Source organism: Schistocerca gregaria, chromosome 5, assembly GCF_023897955.1.
Source record: "Schistocerca gregaria isolate iqSchGreg1 chromosome 5, iqSchGreg1.2, whole genome shotgun sequence".
NCBI classification, from domain to species: Eukaryota; Metazoa; Arthropoda; class Insecta; order Orthoptera; family Acrididae; genus Schistocerca; species Schistocerca gregaria.
In genome coordinates, this window is record NC_064924.1 from 349,848,862 (window position 1) to 349,869,805 (window position 20,944).

Sequence of the window (20,944 nt, forward strand, 5' to 3'; positions counted from 1 at the left end):
TCCAGACACTATAAAATATACTGTTTACTAGTTACTGTTGTAATTCACTACAATCTTCTGGTAAATGGTTTACAAGCATCTTATTTAGGTTGCCGGCCAATTTAGACACGATTCTGCGACCTGTATTTAAGTACTTGTTTCACGTCCATGCAGCTATGGGTCAGAGCGCTCGCACATGTCTTTTGCGTACACACTCATCCCCGCCTTCTTTTACGGACATTAAGTGAAACCAAAAGCAATATGCTATATCAATATATCATCAGATCATCACATATTCCATGTATTAAGATGGTATGATTATTTAACTACTTCATATGGCGGGAGAAGAAGTGAGTTCCCGTACGATGGCACTTTGAAATCCCTCGTAAGAAACGCATTTAAAAACGAAGAAGCGTCAGTGGTTATGCTGTTTAACCATTTCTGTTTATAAAAATATTCTACTTCATGTTGATATTCAGGTGTGATTGCTCTCGTTCTCTTCTGCAACAGGAGCCGGTGACGGTAATAGAAATGCCATTGTTTTGTATAGACAACTGCCTCGATCTTACAGCTACATTTGGTTTGGTGTTTATGATTATCACTTGTTTCTTTCCATAACCAAGTGATGAGCTTTCATATCAGGATCCCACCCAAACAATTGCGGCAAGCAGCAGCACAGAAGATAAGAAAAATTTAATCTATTTATATACCTTAATAATGATCGGCGAAAAGTTAAGAAACCTACTTTCATCTTACAAATTGTCCATACGCGCCATCACCACGGATTAATAACATATGAACAATTCGTAGCGTAATTAAAATACAAATACAAATGGAAAGTTGCATTTTTCAGTAGACCAAATAAGATGCTAATACAGGCTAGATCTCATGACACTGGATGACTGCAATAGTGCTTTCACTAATGCCTGTGTTATTTAAAATATATATTTATGCAACTGCATTTTAATAACGAAATATACGCCTTTACATGAGAATTCCCCCGCCCCGGTTCCCGGGTTCGATTCCCGGCGGGGTCAGGGATTTTCTCTGCCTCGTGATAGCTGGGTGTTGTGTGATGTTCTTAGGTTAGTTAGGTTTAAGTAGTTCTAAGTTCTAGGGGACTGATGACCATAGATGTTAAGTCCCATAGTGCTCAGAGCCATTTGAACCATGAGAATTACGACTCCTTGGTAGACAGTTAGGCACGGGCATGAGCGTAGTTCCGCAGTACCCCAGGCCAGGGAGAGTTCTATTCATGTTATGAGGCTAAACTATGATAATAGCCAGTCATATTTTGATCAAAGCAAACTTCTTGGAAAGACTAGAAAGTATGCCTTAATTTAGAAAAAATCTGCGATTGTAAACTTAACGAAATGCAAAACTTCTGAAGAAGAAAAAAGGAACCTTCAGTTTCACATACAAGATACTTGAAGAGTTAACTGAACAGGCTCGCTTCACGCACGGAATTTTACAGTAAGGTATGACGGAATATTTTAAGCAGCCCTCAACTGAGGCGAGGCGTGAATAATTCAGTCATCCCAGTCTGGTACAGTTTTAATGTCAGGAAATTTCAGTTCAACGCATACTCTGCTGCAGAATCGAAAGATACTGTAAAGTCAGTCTAAATCTTAGCCTTAGAATCTACGAACATTCTCCAGCCCCCTAAACACAGGTGCTACAGAGAAGGTGTGAGTGATGCAACCCTTACAATTCTTACGTGATACGGAATCCTTTCAACGCTCCACGTAACTAGAAGAAAAGTCGAACCATTACTCAACTGTCACATACAGATCTCCGCAGAATGCAACTGTTGGGTGGGATACGAATTCTGACTTGTACGGCTACGACAACGTAAGCTGTTTCCTCTGTTTTTAATTTTTCTGACCATCCAGTATTTCAAAACAGCGCTGCTGACGTTGATTCAGAAAGTATATGGCTACAGTCAGTTGCTGGCCGATTAGAGACACGCACACAGACGCCAGCGCAGAGAAGCCCAGACCACGACGCTCGTGTGCCCCGGTGTCCTTCCGTGGTCCAAATATCCGAGGAACGCCGACGCCGCAGGGGCAGAGTTCCGTTTCGCCAGGAATCTTGACCCGCTGCCTGAGAAGTGATGAATCGCTGCACTCTGCTGACTTTTAAGAATGCAAAGTGGCCGTATATCAAAGCCAATTTTCGACCATGCTTTCCTCGAGAGCTGAATATATTTATCGCCTTCTATACGCTCTTCATAGAAGCCGACATTTCGACTATCTCTCAACTGAAAAGCGGAGTGGCCTCCACGAAGTGGCGCTTGATTTCAGATCAAAGCTTAGTTGCGCCGGCTGGAGCACATCAAATACCACGAAACATAAAACTCCCATGGTATCTGTAAACTCTTAAGACAGTAGAACTGGGGAGCATTTGGATGGCTCGGTGATTCATGCATGTGCTTTAGCTTCACTTCATCTGTAGCAGCGTTACTTTGCCTTTCGATGATTATTTGTCCTTTTTCAGCTTTACTGCAGATTCAGAAACAGCAGCTGTCAACGTCATGTTACCAGATCCTGCTGACATGTCAAAGGTAGAATTGTCATTGAAAAGACTGGTTCCAGTAACCTAAAGGATGCTTTACGTTCCATATTGCTCTAGTAGACATTGTTCCACGTGGTAACGACGGACCTGAGTTTTTCAGGCTCCTCAGATCGGCAGCCGGCCATGTAGGCTGAAATTACAGCTTTACACGATGTACCACGTTTCATAAAACATCTCGCATACATGCTGCATTGACTTAGTAATAAGACAACAGACCAAGAGCATTTAATTCCCCATTAGCATTACAATGTTGGTGACTTCTGTGACCCCAAGCAGGATTAATAGCATTTTACTACTGGCTGCACTAAGGTGGTGAAAACTGTACGTTTCGGAGAGATTCGCAGAACATTACAACAGCTTCCTGTGATTTGTACAATTCCTGTGAGATCAGACATATATCACCAGATATACTATAGCTGGTAAAATCTAATCCACAATCCATTGAGCTCAGCAATGAATACCACTACGGTAATGAACTAACTCCTCTTTCTTGTTTGGGTACGCCGCCTGCTACGCAAACGTGCCGTAATTGAACTTTTATGTCAATTCGGAGACAATTATGTCGGGACATGTTCAGGTCAAAAAACGATCTCATTTATAAACTCATCAGAACTCATCCGTGTAATGAGAGAGGCATTTCAGATGCGTCGCACCTGAAGAACAAAAGGCCATAATTACAGGCAAACACAGAAACATCAAGTTGCATATCACGATGTCGGCAACCGCATGCTCTACTTAGCAGTGGAGATGATTCACGAACGAAGCTGGACTCGTTGTGTTCAAGCCCTACCACGCTCCCAATTAAACATCACCAGAATCTATTTTGTGAATGGCATTTCAGAACCGCTAAGAGGTGCCAAGGAAATAAATCTTTATTGACAGCAGGATTCCATCATCAGCTATCCTAGAATATGCAAAGCGCACGCCACACCTAATGATGAAATCTGACCACAGTTGCCTCAAGATAGTTACTGTTTTGATGCACCAGTAGGAACGTTGCCACCCAGGCTGTTTATAATTTTATTGCTGATGATGGTCAGATGATCGAAAATGGTAAAGATTTATTTCATCAACAATTGGCAGTCTTTATGTATGATCTTTTTCTCGAATATTTTGGAGCCATGGAGCACCACCTACGTTGGAATTTCTAACTGTATACATAATTGAAATCTCCAGTGACATGCTCAGTACGTCTGAGAAAAGTTGTGTTGTGATTAGCCTCCAGTTTCGCAAACATGCATTCGCGTCATTGAACCTACTGCAACCTACGAACAATGGGTGGTATACACAGACATCTCAAAAGAAAAGACCTGTATTTCTAACCACAAAATATCATTTGTCTAGTTCTTGAGATTATCGAGCCACGGTGGTTTACGCGTTATTTTTGGACCGACACGAAAGTGAGCAACAATTCTCAAGTTCGTGACACCTTTATAATAAGATACTCATTTGAACTCCGATTCTAAGTGAACTGTAATTAATTTTCCGGGCTAAATACATCATAGATCAGGCCAATGGCTAGTAAAGCAAACTGCCGGGCATAGAAGCTTAACACGTTGCTGGACGTTTCTCACAAATATTGATCCACAGGACAGCCACATTAGGGTGACTAAAATTCATCCCCTGCGTATGACAGGTGATAATTCATAACGCCCGTGGGTGTCGTGCCATTAGCGTCAAAGTCCATGCGCGAGAATTCCATGCAGCACCAGCAGACGCCAATCCGTCTCTGGGTTTATTTCTCGCTTGAATTGCCGCATACAAAACATTACGCAGAGTAATCACAAGCACTACTGAACCATTTTTAATGATGAGTACAAAAGCTTTATTCCCGTCGTTTTTTGTTGGGACAGATCGAATTAGTGAACGCATAATGTGGCGCGTAGACGTCAGAAAAACATTAAATTTGCAAGTGCAGGACGCGAACAACTCCCTAGGTTGCCGAAATCGTGGATGGCATCTTCAGGCAAATTAAATCACTCGGAAAACGAGAGAATTCTTAGCGATATTTTTTTTTACGATTTCCTCTCTTGTGTCATATACAACTTAGCAAACTTAAAAGAGAAATCTTTGATTGTAATGCATAAGTGCAAACTGTGCGTCGACTCAACAATACGCACAATTCAACACGTACAATTGTACATTGGACAGATCATACGCGGACTTAAGTTAGTTGCGTTCAAGACATCGATGCGACAAGTATTGCTTACACGCTATAAGCAACGAAGCGACCATGAAATTATCTACCAACGTATCGACTACCTGAACAGCAAACAAAAGCTCACAGAAGATGAAACAATTATGTCGAGGACGTAGACCTTACCATCAATTCTCGATGCTATATCGAAGTATGAAATGTAATAAACGACAGTTAACTACGTTTTCGCATTTCTATGTCAACACAACCATACAATGACGGAAAGCAACAACTGGGAAGTTCAAAATTTGAATCTGTTAACACAGAAAATTGCGCACTCCTGACTCCAAGAACTACTTGTCGCCGCCAACCGTAGCGTACGGACGAAATCTTAATACATCAGGTAATGATACAAAGCGCGAGCAATATTTGGGAAGTTATCACTCCAGTAACCCTTGTCAAAACGATACGACGAGCGAAACAAAAATTCTGCGCCTTGAACATCACCTCACACAATGCCAATGAGCGTCATAACTAATTTACACCTCCACCGTCCGCACGGTGTTTACAGTGAACGTGCTATGTAAGATAGTCTAGATACAGCATCGTATGCAAAGTCACAGTCAGGTTTTAACCAAACTGCAAGATACCAACACAAATGAAAGTGCGACTTAGTATTAACATTCCGTCTTGAAAAGCAAAGTCCACTTCTGATGCTGAGAAACGCAATTGAACGTCTCGGTATCACACAGGTTTGCTTAAAACCCGCTTTCAGGTCAAACACTTGAGATGCCAACAATTCGCAAGACTTGTCCTAATTTCTCTGAAGGAACACACAGGTATACTTAACTATTACGCAAGTCCGCAAATGGACATAAAATTAATATGAAGCACGATCAAGAACAACTAGAACAGCGCACATTAAAATCCAAACTCATCACACAACGAAGAAATTTTTTTCTAACTGATCCAGATCATCACGAACCAAGTAGAGCGCAGTTCCACGGACGCTCATGCACACTTTGTAACTCGCCGCAATGTTGCAGTCGTACATGAGACTAAATACGCAGTCCACAGAATATCCGCACCGACTTACGAAAAATCGATGGCAACACTTAATTCCATTAATCTGTAGTACAAGTGAAATCAAGTTTATTAACTTACCTCACGAACAGCTGTTCTTGATTATTCACACGCCACGAAACGACTGTTGCACCTGCACATGCAAAGCAAAGCTAAGTGACACAATATTTTTTAGGGTAACCATGAAAATTTACAACAATACTACATACAGTACGAAAAAGCACTGTTCAACTACGGCTTATGCGGCAGGCATGAGTGCAATGCCACTTGATATTTCCGTGATATACCGTCACAGCAGTAAATTATTTCAGTAATTCTTATTAAAACATGTAGAACATACGTAATACTATCACTGTGCCGTGAATCGAGCTCCCTTACCGTGTAAATTTATGGTGCACGTCGTATTATTTCCCCTGTCAAGCATAACAACACTCGTCGCCGCTGCCATGTTTGAATCTAAAACCGCCTGTTCGGAATCCTTTGTTAATTGATAGCAGAAGCTGTGAGCGAAACAGTGCTGCCAACGCTCTCATGGCGGGAGAAGTTAATTCAAATGCTTTGTATATAAATGCTACTTTCAAGACAAAATCACACTTTAAGTGATAAAAAAAATTATGTGATATAAAATGAAGAGTATTTAACTAGTACATAGGTATTATTTTTCTTCTTGTATTGTATTAAAGTCGATATTTCTCTTACAATGACAGAACTTTGACACCCAAATTTCTCATACTGGTTCGTTCCTTCTGACAAATGGCGGCACAACCAACCACAGTTTATGTTTTATACACAACCGTACAAAATCACCTTATTTCTCATACTCAAACTACATTTCGTGCAAGAAAGTTGCATTTAATTTTGATATATTTTTAGATTTATACGTTACGTGTAGACGAACAGGTGTCATTGCCAAATAACGTGCGAGAGCTTTAGTTTTTTGGACCATGCATAGTTCATTACCACATTCCTTCTAATACGTTGACGTTCCTTCTGTTAATTGTCAGAGTTAACCATAACATGGCAAAGATCTTACAAGTTTTGACGGAGCGTGGTAGTGTGCCGAAGTGTATGTGCAAAAAGTGACGGAACGCGTTTTAAACAGTCACATGTACCATAAATACGAAGATGCTAAAATTTGGAAGCAAAAGTGACATTAATGTTAGTTATAAATGTACAGTGCGCTTACTGGAGGACACCGAGATCGTGGAATGCGAATTTCAGGTAAAAGTAAACTGTAAATCGGACTATATTGCATCTAGTTTGACATTTCGGTAACGTAGATGTTTGTTTACTGTTTGTATGTTCTCCCAGATGGTAAAGTAGCGTGTAGCTGTATACTAAATAATGGAAAATACACCTATTTACCTTCAATAACACACTAAACGACTTCAGTTCTGTAAGCGAATGTGAATTTACATGAAACATGTTAGGCATACCAAATCGTATTTACTCGTTTTTCTATGATATTTATGAGTCAGCAGCTCGTAGCATAACCCTGTGTGCGTTCTTTCCTGTAAAAGGCCAATATTTATCCTGACGTGGGGTAACATTAGTAATCCAAACATAAAATAAATAGGAAGATGAAATTGCCGGTGCGAGAGAACCAACGAATATTTAAATTTAAACAACCGCATTGTTCAGTTGCTACTCACTCATTGGTGTTTGCATGAGACCATTTTTAATTTCCTTCGAGTTTAAAAACACGAAGAAATTGTGAATCTGTACGACTGTGATAATACATACCGTTAGTTTGAGTTAATGGTAATAAATCAACAGTATTTTATTTACTAAATTACGATTTGTGTATATACCAGTTCCATGTCAACGTGTCACTGTATGTAGACACATATTTGACTGTAAACAATGCATTATCTTAGCTTTAGCCTCTACAATTTTGACCACTGCCTCAGATTAAAGCATGTCATATCTGCTTATCAGACTGCGAATGTTAGCATTTATATCTGACAACCTATTAAAGATGTTAATAGTACCGCAGGAAAGAATGTATTTTTTTAGTGAGTTAACTATTTTTAATGTTGTACAGTTTTGTTGTGACACTAAGTTAAAGGGCCAGTGTAACTGTTACTTAGTTCCATGTAACCTGTTATACATATGACCTTATAAAATTCAACACCATCCAGTTGCTGGTACCTCATTCCTGTTTGTTTTGCCCTGATATTTCCCACTGGTTTGTACTTCGTTGCAGTATAGTGTATATACAGTAACAAACGAAATGCATTGAGCATCCAGTCCTGTGTAGTCCATTAAAATGTTCTTTCTATTATACAATTTAGATTGAACGTAACAGTGCTTTTGTAGCCTGTGCAAATAGTTCAGGGTAATTTACCGAGATTCAGATTGTAATTCGGATTGAATGACAACTTGCTTAATATTTCCAAAATCACAAAGTCCTCCATTACACAATTGCACATTCTTTATTATTTGATTTTTTGATAGTTTGAACGTGAACATAAGTAGGCTATTTATCGTTGTTTACAAGCTGACTTATGTCCATAATATGATTATAAGTTGCATCAAGTAGTAATTTACTCAATAGTGTTCCATGTTTGTATCTTAGTTGAAAGCAGTTTGGTTTTGGTTTATTGCCTTAACCATAATTTTAATGTCGGATTATGAGGATGCCCATAAATCCAAAAGGCATAATGACATATTCTGTGGAATGTGAATTTGTTCAACCAGTGGCCAGTCTTGTCTTTTGTATCTATGTTGGTGAGATAGACATTACAGAAAATAATTAGTCTTTTAAAAAAATGCTAGTCTGCATCTCAATATATAAAATGCACGCATTTTGTCTGCTTTAACCATGTATGGATTCTCTTTTACTATCAAACATCAGAAAAGTATTCAGTTACTGCAACCATTAATTTACTGTTTTACCTGTTCACTTATTTGTGCTTCTGTGTTATCAGGGGGCAGTTTGGCTGTAAAATTGTGATGGAAGGGCTGGGTTACCATATTTGTTATTTATTCATCTGTGAGCAAATTCTGGATATTACACTGATTTTGTCGTGTACTAGTTTTCACGGTATACATTCATTATTTATATTGAAATAGTTTCATATTGTAATCTTAGAAATACTGCCATCTTTTCTTAACTGTCTGCTGTGTTTGGTGATATTTGCCGTAAGAGAGGTGGGTGTATATTCCACCTTCACTATCAGCAAGTCAGTTATGGTAGCGGAATTGACTAGCAAACGGAGGAGCTTTGTCAACTCAACCTACCGATACCAGGAGTCGGCTTCATCTCAGTGCGTAATGTTCGTGTGGTGTGAAAGAATATAGGTATGCAATCAGAAAGAGAACAGATACTCACAATATTTGTGTTGCATCTATCTTATTTTTTGGATTGTAGGTTGTAGTGATGCTGGTCTTTAGGTTGGAAGGTGATAGTTTGGTTGTGAGTTGGTGAAGCCGATGAATGTAAAAGCCAACTGAAACTGAAGGTTGTGGTGAGAAGCTGACAGGTAGCACAGTCCAGTGTTTACATCTGTGCCCTATTGAAAAATGTAAGGGGGGGGGGGGGGTGCAGTATGTAACTTTTACTGCCATGCAACAAATTTGAATACAAAATCTCATTGTGGTGACGTATTGATCTATTGTGTTACTCATCATCTAGATCAGATTGAAATCTGACAGTTATGTTGAGTGTTAGCGAATCAATATAAAACACTTAACTTAACTTGAGGATAAAATGAAAACAACTTAAACCGCTTTGTGCCTTACTTGCAGGAGAGTGTCGTACACTGTCCCAGTAGTAAACATTTTGAATTAATCTATATGGTAATTGCTGGTAAAAGTGTATAAATACTAATAGTGTTTTGTTAATTAAACATGTTTGGTGTGGAAACTTCTTGAATATGTCTTGCTGTTTCTCTTTTGCTTCATTGTAATTGTGTAATGAGTGGTGTTGGTTGTTGTTGTTGTGGTGGTGGTATCACGTTTCTTTTCATTCTTTCCATAGTCGTCAACAATGTAGTCCACTAAGCTTTAGCATATTAGTTACAGCTGTCACTCAGTTTTCATAAATGGTTGCTAAAACAATGCCACAGGTGATTTCAGTTCCTAGTTATCTTCTTTTCTGAGCCTATACTCCATCCCTAATGGTAATAATAATGGAATGTACAACTATCAACTTCTTTACCTTAATTCCTCCCTACCTTCCTCAGGTTGGTGAATAGAACCCCCCCCCCCCCCCTACCTTCTCTCAGAAAACACTCACACACCCCTCCTCCTCTTTTTTATCCTTCTCCCCCCCATATCTCTCTCTCTCTCTCTCTCTCTCTCTCTCTCTCTCTCTCTCTCTCTCTCTGCCGGCTGCTGTGGCCGAGCAATTCTAGGCACTTCAGTCTGGAAACACGCTGCTGCTACAGTCACAGGTTCAAATCCTGCCTCGGGCATGGATGTGTATGATGTCCTTAGGTTAGTTAGGTTTAAGTAGTCTAGGGAACTGATGACCTCAGATGTTAAGTCCCATAGTGCTCAGAGCCATATCTCTCTCTCTGTTTTGCAAATTCTTTTGAGACAATTGCAACGAGTGTAAGCATTTGAGTTCACTTAGAAACCTGTTATTAATATATTATTTTTAATTGTATTAATATAGGGTATAATGTTGTTGTTAATATTAGACTGCTCCTATGGGGACTTTTTTGGTTCATGTTTTTATTGTGTTATTTTCTGTAAATACTTTTGCACAAATTTTGCCAACTACTTGTGGGTATTTCTTCTTTTGGGCAGGCTGCTTTCAAGGTTCCCGTCTCATCACCTATGCATTACAGTAAAAGATATTGCGTACACCAGACATTGGGATTAAACTAAATTAGAATGTTTTTCACATTACAAGTGTCATTCTCCTTATATACCCATTAATTAAAAATAAAAGTTTCCACTTATGGTTGACTGTCTATCAGTTGCCATAGACTTGTACTATTATAAGACTCAGATGTTAATCTCTGTACAGTGCTGCTGCTGCTGCTGCTGCTGCTACTACTACTACTACTACTACTACTACTACTACTACTACTACTACATGATCAGGCCCAGTGGACCGCACACATCTACAAGTTTCCTCCTCTACTGTATTCTGTCCATTGCTGCTATCCACCATTCATCCACATCTATTGACACTTGGTTTAAATCTTCATGGAGTCCATCCCTCCAACGCTTCTTGGGTCTCCCTGGCGGTCTCATTCCTGTAGGCGTGAAATCCAGGAGCTTCTGAGGCCATATGTGATCCTCCATCCGGGCTACATGGCCGGCCCACTGCATTCGTATGACTTTGACAGCTCCTGCTATATTGGGCTGCTGGTATAATTCCTCTGTACAGTGCTACTTAATAAATTCTATTTTATTGCTAACATCTTTGTAATTAGATCTGCAGCCCCTGTTTGGATGTTAAAGAGATCAGAAAAGTAACCACTTACTGTTTTCTTCAAGGAACAGTCATACTGTTTGCTAGAAGTTGTTGATCAAGACTGTGACACGTAAATCAGGATACCTATGTAGACAAGTTTTTGCACTCCCTTCCTGGATATTTTAACCACTGTGAAAGAAAATATCTTATTTGTAGAGAATAAAACATAATTAAATATCACTTCATCATTTACGTGTGGTTGGTTATGTTCCTATTCAGTGGAACAAAGTAAAAAATTATTAAGTGTCACAATTATATAACAATTTTTACATGATACAAGTGTCATTCCATTTGCAATGTGAGGAAGGAGAGGTGTTAGAGTCTGTAACCAAGACTAACTAAAATTCCTCTCCTGGTCAAAAAAGGGCAGTAGTGGTGGGTCCTCCAGCTAGATATCTCAATCACACAGAAGTATCACTTAGGTCAGACTGCTTGTTTTCATAACACTATTTTTTGTGTTTAGTTTTTATTCTGTTTCCTATAAAATCTTCCCTGTAAGGTCCCTTTCCAGGGAACATAAAAATATCATACGTGGAGGGTACAGCCAGAGCCAGGGAGTACAGTGTGTATGAATCAATTTGCCTAAAAAGTCCCATATGCTCAGCATTGTTAGATATCATCACTCTTTACTTATTTCTGTAATGGCATATTATTTGCTTTTGACTTATCTTTCTTTTTTTAATACCCTCAGCAGTGGCTGATATCAGTCATGGCTTAGAGGCACTACAGCTCTTGGTTGACGATTGCTGCCAGGGGCAAGTGAGGAATGTCACATGGGCTGAACCACATGTAGCAGTGGTGCCCACCAGGCAGCCTGATTGAGTGTAGAGCAGTCCATTGCAAGAGCTGCTATCAAGCATGCCATTTTGCTTATTGTATTTCGACCCACATTGTGCCTGCTCTTCTTTGTTCTTGTTATCGGTTTTTGTTCAGTTTTGGACTCTAAACAGACTTGGCTTTATTTACAGATTACATGTTTGAATTGGGAACAGACAGAAAACGCTCATCTCCCTATTATTTTACAAGCAAGTATTGATTATTGGGTGTACTCAAATCTCTGTCATCACTTCTGTTCAATCCATCGCATCCAATAATTAACTGGTACTCAACATCAGTATTTATTGTTCTGTGTATAATAAATACTAGTACTTTGTCTTAGGTTCACCAACACTTCTAAATTCAACTAAGTCATTTATTTAGTCATAGCCTTCTTCAACAAACAGAAACTTTTATTACAAGAACATATGAAATCCTAAATGAACAATAGTTAGAGATCATTCAAAGGTACCTAAATATCACACATTCTGTAGTCATATTCAATGGCACCCTCATGGTTCGCAGCAAAAACTAGTTGACATGTCCTGCCCCTTACCAAGCATCATAACCAGATGTTATTTACTCACGGTATGTGTCCACACCACACCACTGGGGACATCCAGAAAATTACCAGTAGACCAGAATAAATTGCAAATGTTATTCACTTAAAGGATTTTATTCGGTGGTTGGTTGACCTCACTTAAAAATTTGATGTCAAGGATTTGTATCTGTAGAACACTGTGTGGTTGGAAGAACTGTCTTGATGAACAAGCCGTTCCTTTTATAGCCACATTTCAGACTATTATATCAATTTACAGTGTCTCACACAGTCTTTCACATTTGATGGTATTTATTCTGATTAGCTGTGCTACTTTTGGCAACACATCCATGCAGAGGTTATCCTCTTCATTTAGGAAAATCAAACCAACATTTCTTTCCCATCAGGGAGATCATGACTCTTTCATAAGTACATCTGAGATGGGCATGGGGTTTCAAGCTATTGTACCACCTACTTTGTTTCTGGTTGCAGTCTCTCATCCATTACCATCCTTCATTCTCTTATTCTTTTTCTGATGGTGGCAGTTTTTTAAGTCGACCTGGCTATTCTAAGTTCAGCTTTCTTCCCTTTGAACATTCATTCTTTCATTTACTTTACATCACGTTTTGCCTGAGGTAATTTTTCGTTGCCTTCTGCATTTGACATCCATTTTCCAAATTTTTCTGTAGTGTAGACGGACTGGGGAAGAACGCCTTAAATAGTGCTTAGTGCATAGAGTTAAAGATCGTCTGTGCTCGGCACCTGTGCAGACTGTTGCTTGTGCTTCTAAGCCAATACATTAGCCAATCCAATGTGGTGGGCTTGTTATTTCCTCTTCTCGGGAACCCTCTGACAACACAGGGATCAGGCTTCTGGTACCTGAGCTGCTAATTTCCCATGTGTGCCAAGCAGTAGATTCCCGTATTCCTGGGACATCAGGACTCTCAGGATTGGGCGTTATGCCAGATGCCCTTTGCTGCGGCTGGGTGGTGCTTGTGGGAAAAGCACTTGATCAGAATAGGTGGCAACAGGGCAGACATTATGCATCTGGAACGTAGAAAACTACGTGAAGATAATGGCCTATCTGATCCAACTGTCTCGTCACACAGGTATAGAAATTTCAGTGTGGACATTTATAAGTGGCTATCCCATGGGAAGAGTGACAAACCAGATGTCGGAGTTAAACATTTTATCCAGTGCTTAGTATGTACTCAAAATGTTGGATACTTTTACTGTGACAAAGCCATTAATTTTTGTGGAACATATGAAAGATGAATTTGAAGAAGCTGAATCATTGGAAAAAAATTAGCTATGGATTACTAGTGATTGAAGTCTCCTTTGGTGCAAAATTTATATCTGTTACACAATGTGAATGTCGCGGTGTCATATCAGAGACCATTGTCTCGTACAAAACTTGTGAGTCAAGGAATCATCTCCTACAAAGACCTATGCTCCAAACAGACAAGAATCCTTGGGCTAATATTGGCCGACAAGGCATACATTTTGTCTAACATATCCGAGAAAGTCCTAAGGATACCTGAACATATACAGGAGCCTTTTTCTTAGCCTTTGAAGGGAATGTCCTCCAGTATAAATAGTCATGGTGTATAGATGTGATGTGAAACTGCCCATGGGGTACATCCAATGCTTTTTTTTTTGTCATATGTATATCATCCCACTGCGCAGTGGACCCAAAATGCGGTAATGAAGATAGAGCTTTTGAACAACCACCTTTGTAGGCGAGTTACACAGAGCACCATCCTCCATGTTCACCACTTTGCCCAGTTTTCAAGAAAGAGAAGAAAATTCAGGAATATAAATCTATTTACAACATCTTCTATACTGTGGCAAGAAAAATATATGGATGCCTACACCCTGTTGATATGAGGACCAATTGTGTGAAAGTCACAGCCTTCCCTCCCACTACCCCAATTTTTTCCAAGCCAGTTCTCCCATTTCTGCGTCACCATCTTAATGAACTACTGCTTACTTATGGCCAGAGTAACAGCTTCCTTTTCTGGCATGTACTAGTGACAGGGCTCTGTCTCAGGATTCCTCTTCCCGGAAGTGCAGCCTGTGGGTCCCATGGCTGCCTGCTCTTCACCTGCCTCCACATTTATCATGGATGGGCCTTTGAAAGAATTACAGCCAGCAAAGGCTGTAAAGGAGGTGGAGGAGAATCAGGACAAGGCTTCTCCAGTGAACACAGATGCCTCACGTCCCCCCATGATGTTGTGTTCTGAACCTATGCTCGTTATTGATTTTCCATCCCAGACTCTCATTAAGGAGGACTACAGTTCAAATCTGTGTTTGGCTGTCCAGATTTAGCTTTTCCATGATTTCCCTAAATCACTCCTGACAAATGCTTGGATGGTTACCGTGAAGGAGTATGGCTGATTTCTTTCCCCATCATTGAAGCATTCTGAGCTTGTTCTCCATATGTAACGGCCCTCAGGGGCTCGGCATTTGTTTGCTGAGTATAGGCTTGGCAACCCTGGGTTTCTTGAGTTGGGGACTGGTAAGCACCACCAGTCCTCTGTCACCGTAAGCTCTGGTCATACTTCAGTGACCACCGTGCGGCGCAGCTGTGGAGTGCTGTGTGGTTTGGAGAACAGCGGTCTTGGCTTCACCGCCTGAACTGCGAGGAAGCTACATACCTCTATAAAAAAAACCTCAACCTCAAGGAGTGCTACGTGCTGAGGAGGTGAATGGCTGTTGAGGTAAAACAGTTTTAACGGGCAACCTCTGGGGCACCTGTGGCCCGCCAATTGCATAAGGCTTGCTCATGCATGCAGGACTCTGCCTAAGTCAACGTTTGTTTCCCTAGCATCTCAAGGGGTTCCTGTAGAACTGTCTTATGAAACTACTACTCCTGATGGGATGGGTGTACTGCCAGGCAGCACCTACAACCACTCATCAAAGAGAGCTCAGTTGGTGAGTCCTCCAGAAAAGAAGCCTCAGAATAATAGTAACAGGGCATTAGTGTGCCTCAACACTTTCATTGTAATCAAGCGAAATGGTGGAACCTTTGAGATTATTTCCCCTTTCTACATTCACAAGGCATTCAAAGGTATTGCCAGTTCTCTGAAAAGTGTCAAACAACTTCAAAATGGAATGAGTTTAGTTGAAACTGCTAGTTCCAACCAAATATCTAGCTTCTGGGATGTAAGGCCGTATGTGACTACCCAGTAAAGATTGACGTGCATAACACCCTTAACTTTAGTAAGGGCATGGTTACCTGCTCCGATATAATGGAGGTGAACCCCGTGGAGCTATGCTAAGAGTGGAAGAATGTGGGCATCACGGAGGTGCAGAATTATATGAGGAGAGTCAATGGCAAATTGGAAAAATCGGCAATGTTTATTTTAACGTTTAGTACTCCAGAATTACTGGAACATATCCTTGCAGGCTATATTCACCTTAAGGTTCGCCCTTTTCTTCCTTACCCCATGGGATGCTATAAATGTCAAAGATTTGGCCATAGCACTATGGGATGTAACAGGAAGGCTACATGTGACAATTGTGGAGGCTCTGCTCGCGAGTTAGGGACTTCTTGTACACTTCCTCCTAAATGTGTAAACTGCTCTGGTGATCTCCCATTGGGAAGCAGAAAGTGTGGAATTTACAAGGAGGAAAGGAAAATTCAAGAGTTGAAAGTAAAGAGAACCATACCCTACGGTGAAATTAAATACTTTCAAAGCTATGCAAGAACCAGTTATTGTTACTTCTTTTGCATCAGCCCTTAAGACACCAATTGCTAAGGGCGATGCCTCCACACAAACTCAGACCACTGATTCAAGTACGAGCACACGCACTTGTCGATGTACCTGTGGGGGAAATTCTCCACTTGCAACTGATGTCATTCAGAAGCCGTCAGTAGTATGCTTACCACTTGGGCCACATACCACTCCCCAACATCAGAAGCCCACTAATCCATCCCGGAAACCCAGGAAACTGCCTCCTCCTGTCAGCAAAGAAAAACGTCCTTCAAAAAGTAGTTCTAAGTCCAAGAAAGTAGTAGTTAAACCCTCGGATCGAAGAGCTCTCTCTCTTTCTGATTGAGACTATGCCCTTGAGGATATGGATTCCAATCAGAGGAACCAGAGAGCATGGAACTGGCTAATGTTCCCCTGACCTCCGTGGTAAATCGCTACCTCTGAAAGAGAAAGAAAAGAACCACCATCACTAACCAATGGCTTCCACAGGGACTTCTGTGTTACAGTGGAATTTAAATGAATATCGCTCAGATTTGGAAGAATTGCAGCTATTGGTCCAGGGTAAATCTTTGCGCGTCTGCTTACAAGAAATGCACCTTAAAGTCACAGACACACCTGCATTATGGGGCTACCACATATAGAGGAAGGACAGTACTACTGGAGACGGGGCTAAAGGTGGAGTGGCTATTTTCTTTGATGATAGATGCCACTCCTCCCCTGTCCCTCTTACCACGACCATGCAAGCAGTTGCTGTGAAAGTTCTCACACCCTTCACTATCATAGTGTGTTCTTTGTAACTACCCCCCCCCCCCCCCCACCAATGATGCTTTGGATGCAGACCCTCCCAGGCACTCTCGCGTCCATTCCTCCTTGTGGGGGACTTCAATGCCCACAGTGTGCTGTGAGGCTCAACTACTACTTTCTCCGGGGGCCGGATGATCGAGCAACTCGTCAATTCTAAGAATATCTGCCATATGAATGTGGGTCAGATGACTCACTTTTCCATAGCTAAAGGGTCTTTTTCAGCTACTGACCTTTGCCTTCGTTCCTCAGCTGTTGCAGACTCAGCACAGTGGGAAGTGTCTCCAGATTTACATTCTAGTGACCACTTCGCAGTGTGGATCTGTCTGCTGACTAGGACAGTGACCAGTAGGAGTCCACGCAGGTTTATGATACAAAGGGCAAATTGGTTACAGTATAGTCGGCAGGCTATTTTTGAACGAAAGGATTGTGCACAAGATGTGGAGGCCCATGTCACTCATGAGATCCGAAGGGCTGTCACAGAGTTTATCCTGGGTCTGGAACCACCTCGGACGACAGCCTGTACCGTGGTGGAATGACAACTGTTGATTGGCAATCAGGGCCAGATGGATAGCTCTTCAGAACTTCAAACAGTGTCCAACTACAGACAATCTTCATGCCTTCAGGTCTGCAAGAGAACATGCAAAGCGAGTGGTCAAAGAACGGAAGAGACCTTCCTTGAGGGAATTCGCGACTTCCATTAATCGGTCCACTTACGCTGTGCACGTTTGGGAATCAATAAGATGGATTTATGACCTTGTCAAATAATGGGGTCGTGGTGGACTCACCAGAAGACATGGCTCACATTTTAGCGGAACATTTCTTTACTGTTACTTCGTCATCCAGACAAGCTCCTGCTGTTCAGATATTCCGTTGGACTGCAGATATGAGGAAGCTCAATTTCTTCCCACATAACTAGGAAGTCTAAAATCTTCTGTTGTGCATGTGGGAACTCGAATCAGCATTATCTGCAGTCAGAGACTCTGCTCGAGGACCTGATCAGATCCATTGTACCATGCTTCATCATCTGTGCCCTGAAACAAAAGGTCAGCTCCTCTCTTGTTTCAGTCAGATCTGGTTTGATGCACAGTACCCCACGACTTGGAAGGAGGCAATATTAATTCCATTCTGGAAACCAGGCAAGGACCATAGCGCCCCTAACAGTTATCGGACTGTCGCCTTTAACAGTTGTATGGGTAAGACTATAACGCAAGGTCAACCACCGCTTCGTCTGGCTGCTAAGAGTCCTGAGGTCACCTGAGCCACTCCAGTGCTGTTTCACTCTTGAGAACTTAATTCTACTGGAGACAGCGATACAGAATCCTTCTTACGCCAAAACCATTTAGTTTGTGTTTTTTGACCTCGAAAAAGCATATGACACTACTTGGAGGTATAACATCCTTCGCCAACTTCATGAATGGGAGCTGCGTGGACGCCTGCTGCTTCTGATCCAATCCTATCTCGAGGACCAGCGTTTTCATTATCGCATGGGCCATGCAATGTCCAATTGCTATGTTCAGGAGGGTGGTACTCTCAGGGCAGTGTCCTCAGTGTCACATTGTTTGCCATCGCTGTCAATGGCATTTCCTCCACAGACAGGAGCCCTGTCAAATGTTCTTTGTTTGTGGATGACATTGCACTCTTCTACTCTTCCTCTGATCTTACGACGACAATGAGGCAGCTACAGCTGACAATTAGGAGGCTGACAACCTAGGCCCAGACAGCTGATTTCCGGTTGTCACCTGAGAAGGTTGTGTGTGTGTGTGTGTGTGTGTGTGTGTCAATGTTAATAGTGCTCATCGGAATTTTAACCAACTAGAGCTTACAATGGGGGACCGTATTTTACATTTTCAAGTCATTGTGCTACGAACAAAGGGCTTCCGGTTATTGAACATTTTGAAATGCCTTGGCAGAAAAATATGGGGAGCTGACAGGTCTCGCCTCCTGCAGTTTTAGAGCGCATTTGTTCAATCACGCTTTGACAGTGTGGTCTACGGATTGGCCCGTCCTTCCTCCCTCCGGATGTTAGATGCTGTCCACCATGACTGCATTTGGATATCAACTGGAGCCTTTCAGACCAGTCCAGTTCAGAGTCTGTGTGCAGAGGCTGGTGAACCACCACTCTGGATTTGGTGGCGTATCCCTTTGGCTCAACAGGTGCAGAAAATCTCAGCGTCATCTCTCTCATTGATATTTAGTTCAGTGATCCAACCCACCTTCAACGAATGTTCAGAAATCGGCCCCAAGCGACTCAGCTGTTTGGTATATATGCTACAGACTGATTCAAAGATCTGGATCTGTCACGCATGCCCCTACCATGGGTCCGGGGGGTTAGAGCAGGCCCGAGGTATTCCTGCCTGCTTTAAGAGGCGGCTAAAAGAAGTCTCACATGCTTTGGCCTTCATGTGATGGTCCACTGTAGGGTTTGACCTCCATTTTTCGAAACTTTCCCGAAGAGCGAGCCATTTGAGGAAGGGCGTCTTACATCATGCATCGTGTCCATCAGGCATTTAGCTCTTTAGCCCACTTTCTCATCCTCGCGTTTCAGTCCTGCCCAATCTCCATCACCTTCATGGGTGCGTTTTCCACCATGCACTATGCAGTGTCGCTTTTATGCGTCGACGATGAGCATGGACTTCTTTGGACCTGATATCCAGCACAGTAGCCAGTCTATTATGCGGGAGCTGCCATGTACCCTGTTGTTTGTAGCCCCCGGGCTACACAGGGATTGCTCTGCTGATGCCCACATATGATCCCCACATATGCCAAGCGGTACATGCCCATCCCCCTGGGGCATTGGGACTCTCGGCAATGGCCATCCTGTCAGGTGGCCTATGCTGTGGCTGGGTGGCACCCATGGGGAGGACCCGTTGTCAGAGAGGGTGGCATCAAGGCGGATGACACATGATGAAGCGTAGTCCATCATTTCTTGCTGGTGAAACACGAGCAGTCTCTGAACGATCACGAACTCAATTCAGCACACAGAAGTACGACCCCAAATCGTTCCCCTCCTTCGCCGCACCGTGGGAGGAACTTAAGGCTAAGGATGGCAGTGGATATTATTTGCTGCAGTACCTTGCATGTTCGAGAGCTGATTGGGAATCTTTCATGATGATGAAGCCTCAGTTTTTTGTTGAGCATTTAGAGGACAGATTTGGGGAGGTGGAGGGCTTGTCCAGAATGAGATCTGGGTCACTCTTAATCAAAATAGCATCCTCTGCCCCGTCACGGACGTTACTCGCTTGTGACAAGCTGAGGGATGCTTCTGTAACCTTCACACCCATAAGAGCTGAGGGATATTGAGGCTGCCACCGGTGCCTTCGTCTTGGCCTTCGGGGGTGATACATTGCCTGAGAAAGTCAAGGTGATGTAACTCCCCATATCCTTCCCCTAGTGCAGTCCTATGAGTGCTGGAAGTACTTCCAGTGTTACATGTCGAGATTTGCAGACGCCCATCATATCAAATACTACATGTGTCCTGCCTCCCATCTGTGTCAACCATTCGCCTTGATCGCCAGACTGCAGGATTCTCCAGAAACAAAGGAAAATTATGGAGTACAAGAACCTGGATGGACTGACATCACTGAGGCCAATAAGAAATTTGAGCACTTACATCCAGTGGCTATGACCAACCCCAATCACCTCTCAGAGCTGGAAGACTATACCTGCCCCCTTGATGGTGGGCTGCGGGGGGGGGGGGCGTTTCCCTCCCTGTTGCTCCCAAACCACCTACTTCAGGAGCAACATCCCCCCCCCCACCCAACCATCAGGGACTTCCGTCCCCACTTCTAAGCCAGAGAAGCATAAGTCTTCTTCAGCTACTCTCACTAGGAAGGGGTCTCTTTAGTCACCCCCTTCCCAGGTTTCTG

The 20,944-nt window shown here is 42.1% G+C and overlaps 2 protein-coding genes across 4 annotated transcripts in view; one reads left to right on the forward strand and one right to left on the reverse strand.

Annotated features, from left to right (window-relative positions):
- Window positions 1-6,283, reverse strand: part of LOC126272256 (uncharacterized) — a 240,099-nt gene extending 233,816 nt beyond the window's left edge. The window contains exons 1-2 of the mRNA XM_049974972.1: window positions 6,152-6,283; window positions 5,855-5,906 (exon numbers count right to left, since the gene is read on the reverse strand). Coding sequence (XP_049830929.1) covers window positions 5,855-5,906; window positions 6,152-6,221 — 122 coding nt within the window. The 5' untranslated portion in view covers window positions 6,222-6,283. The remainder of the gene's footprint in view (window positions 1-5,854; window positions 5,907-6,151) is intronic.
- A 489-nt stretch (window positions 6,284-6,772) lies between these two features.
- LOC126272028 (FERM domain-containing protein 5) overlaps window positions 6,773-20,944 on the forward strand; it is a 1,188,777-nt gene continuing 1,174,605 nt past the window's right edge. The window contains exon 1 of one of the 3 annotated variants that reach the window (XM_049974531.1): window positions 6,773-6,994. In XM_049974531.1, coding sequence (XP_049830488.1) covers window positions 6,899-6,994 — 96 coding nt within the window. In that variant the 5' untranslated portion in view covers window positions 6,773-6,898. The remainder of the gene's footprint in view (window positions 6,995-20,944) is intronic. The other 2 variants (XM_049974532.1, XM_049974533.1) reach the window with 2 other exon arrangements.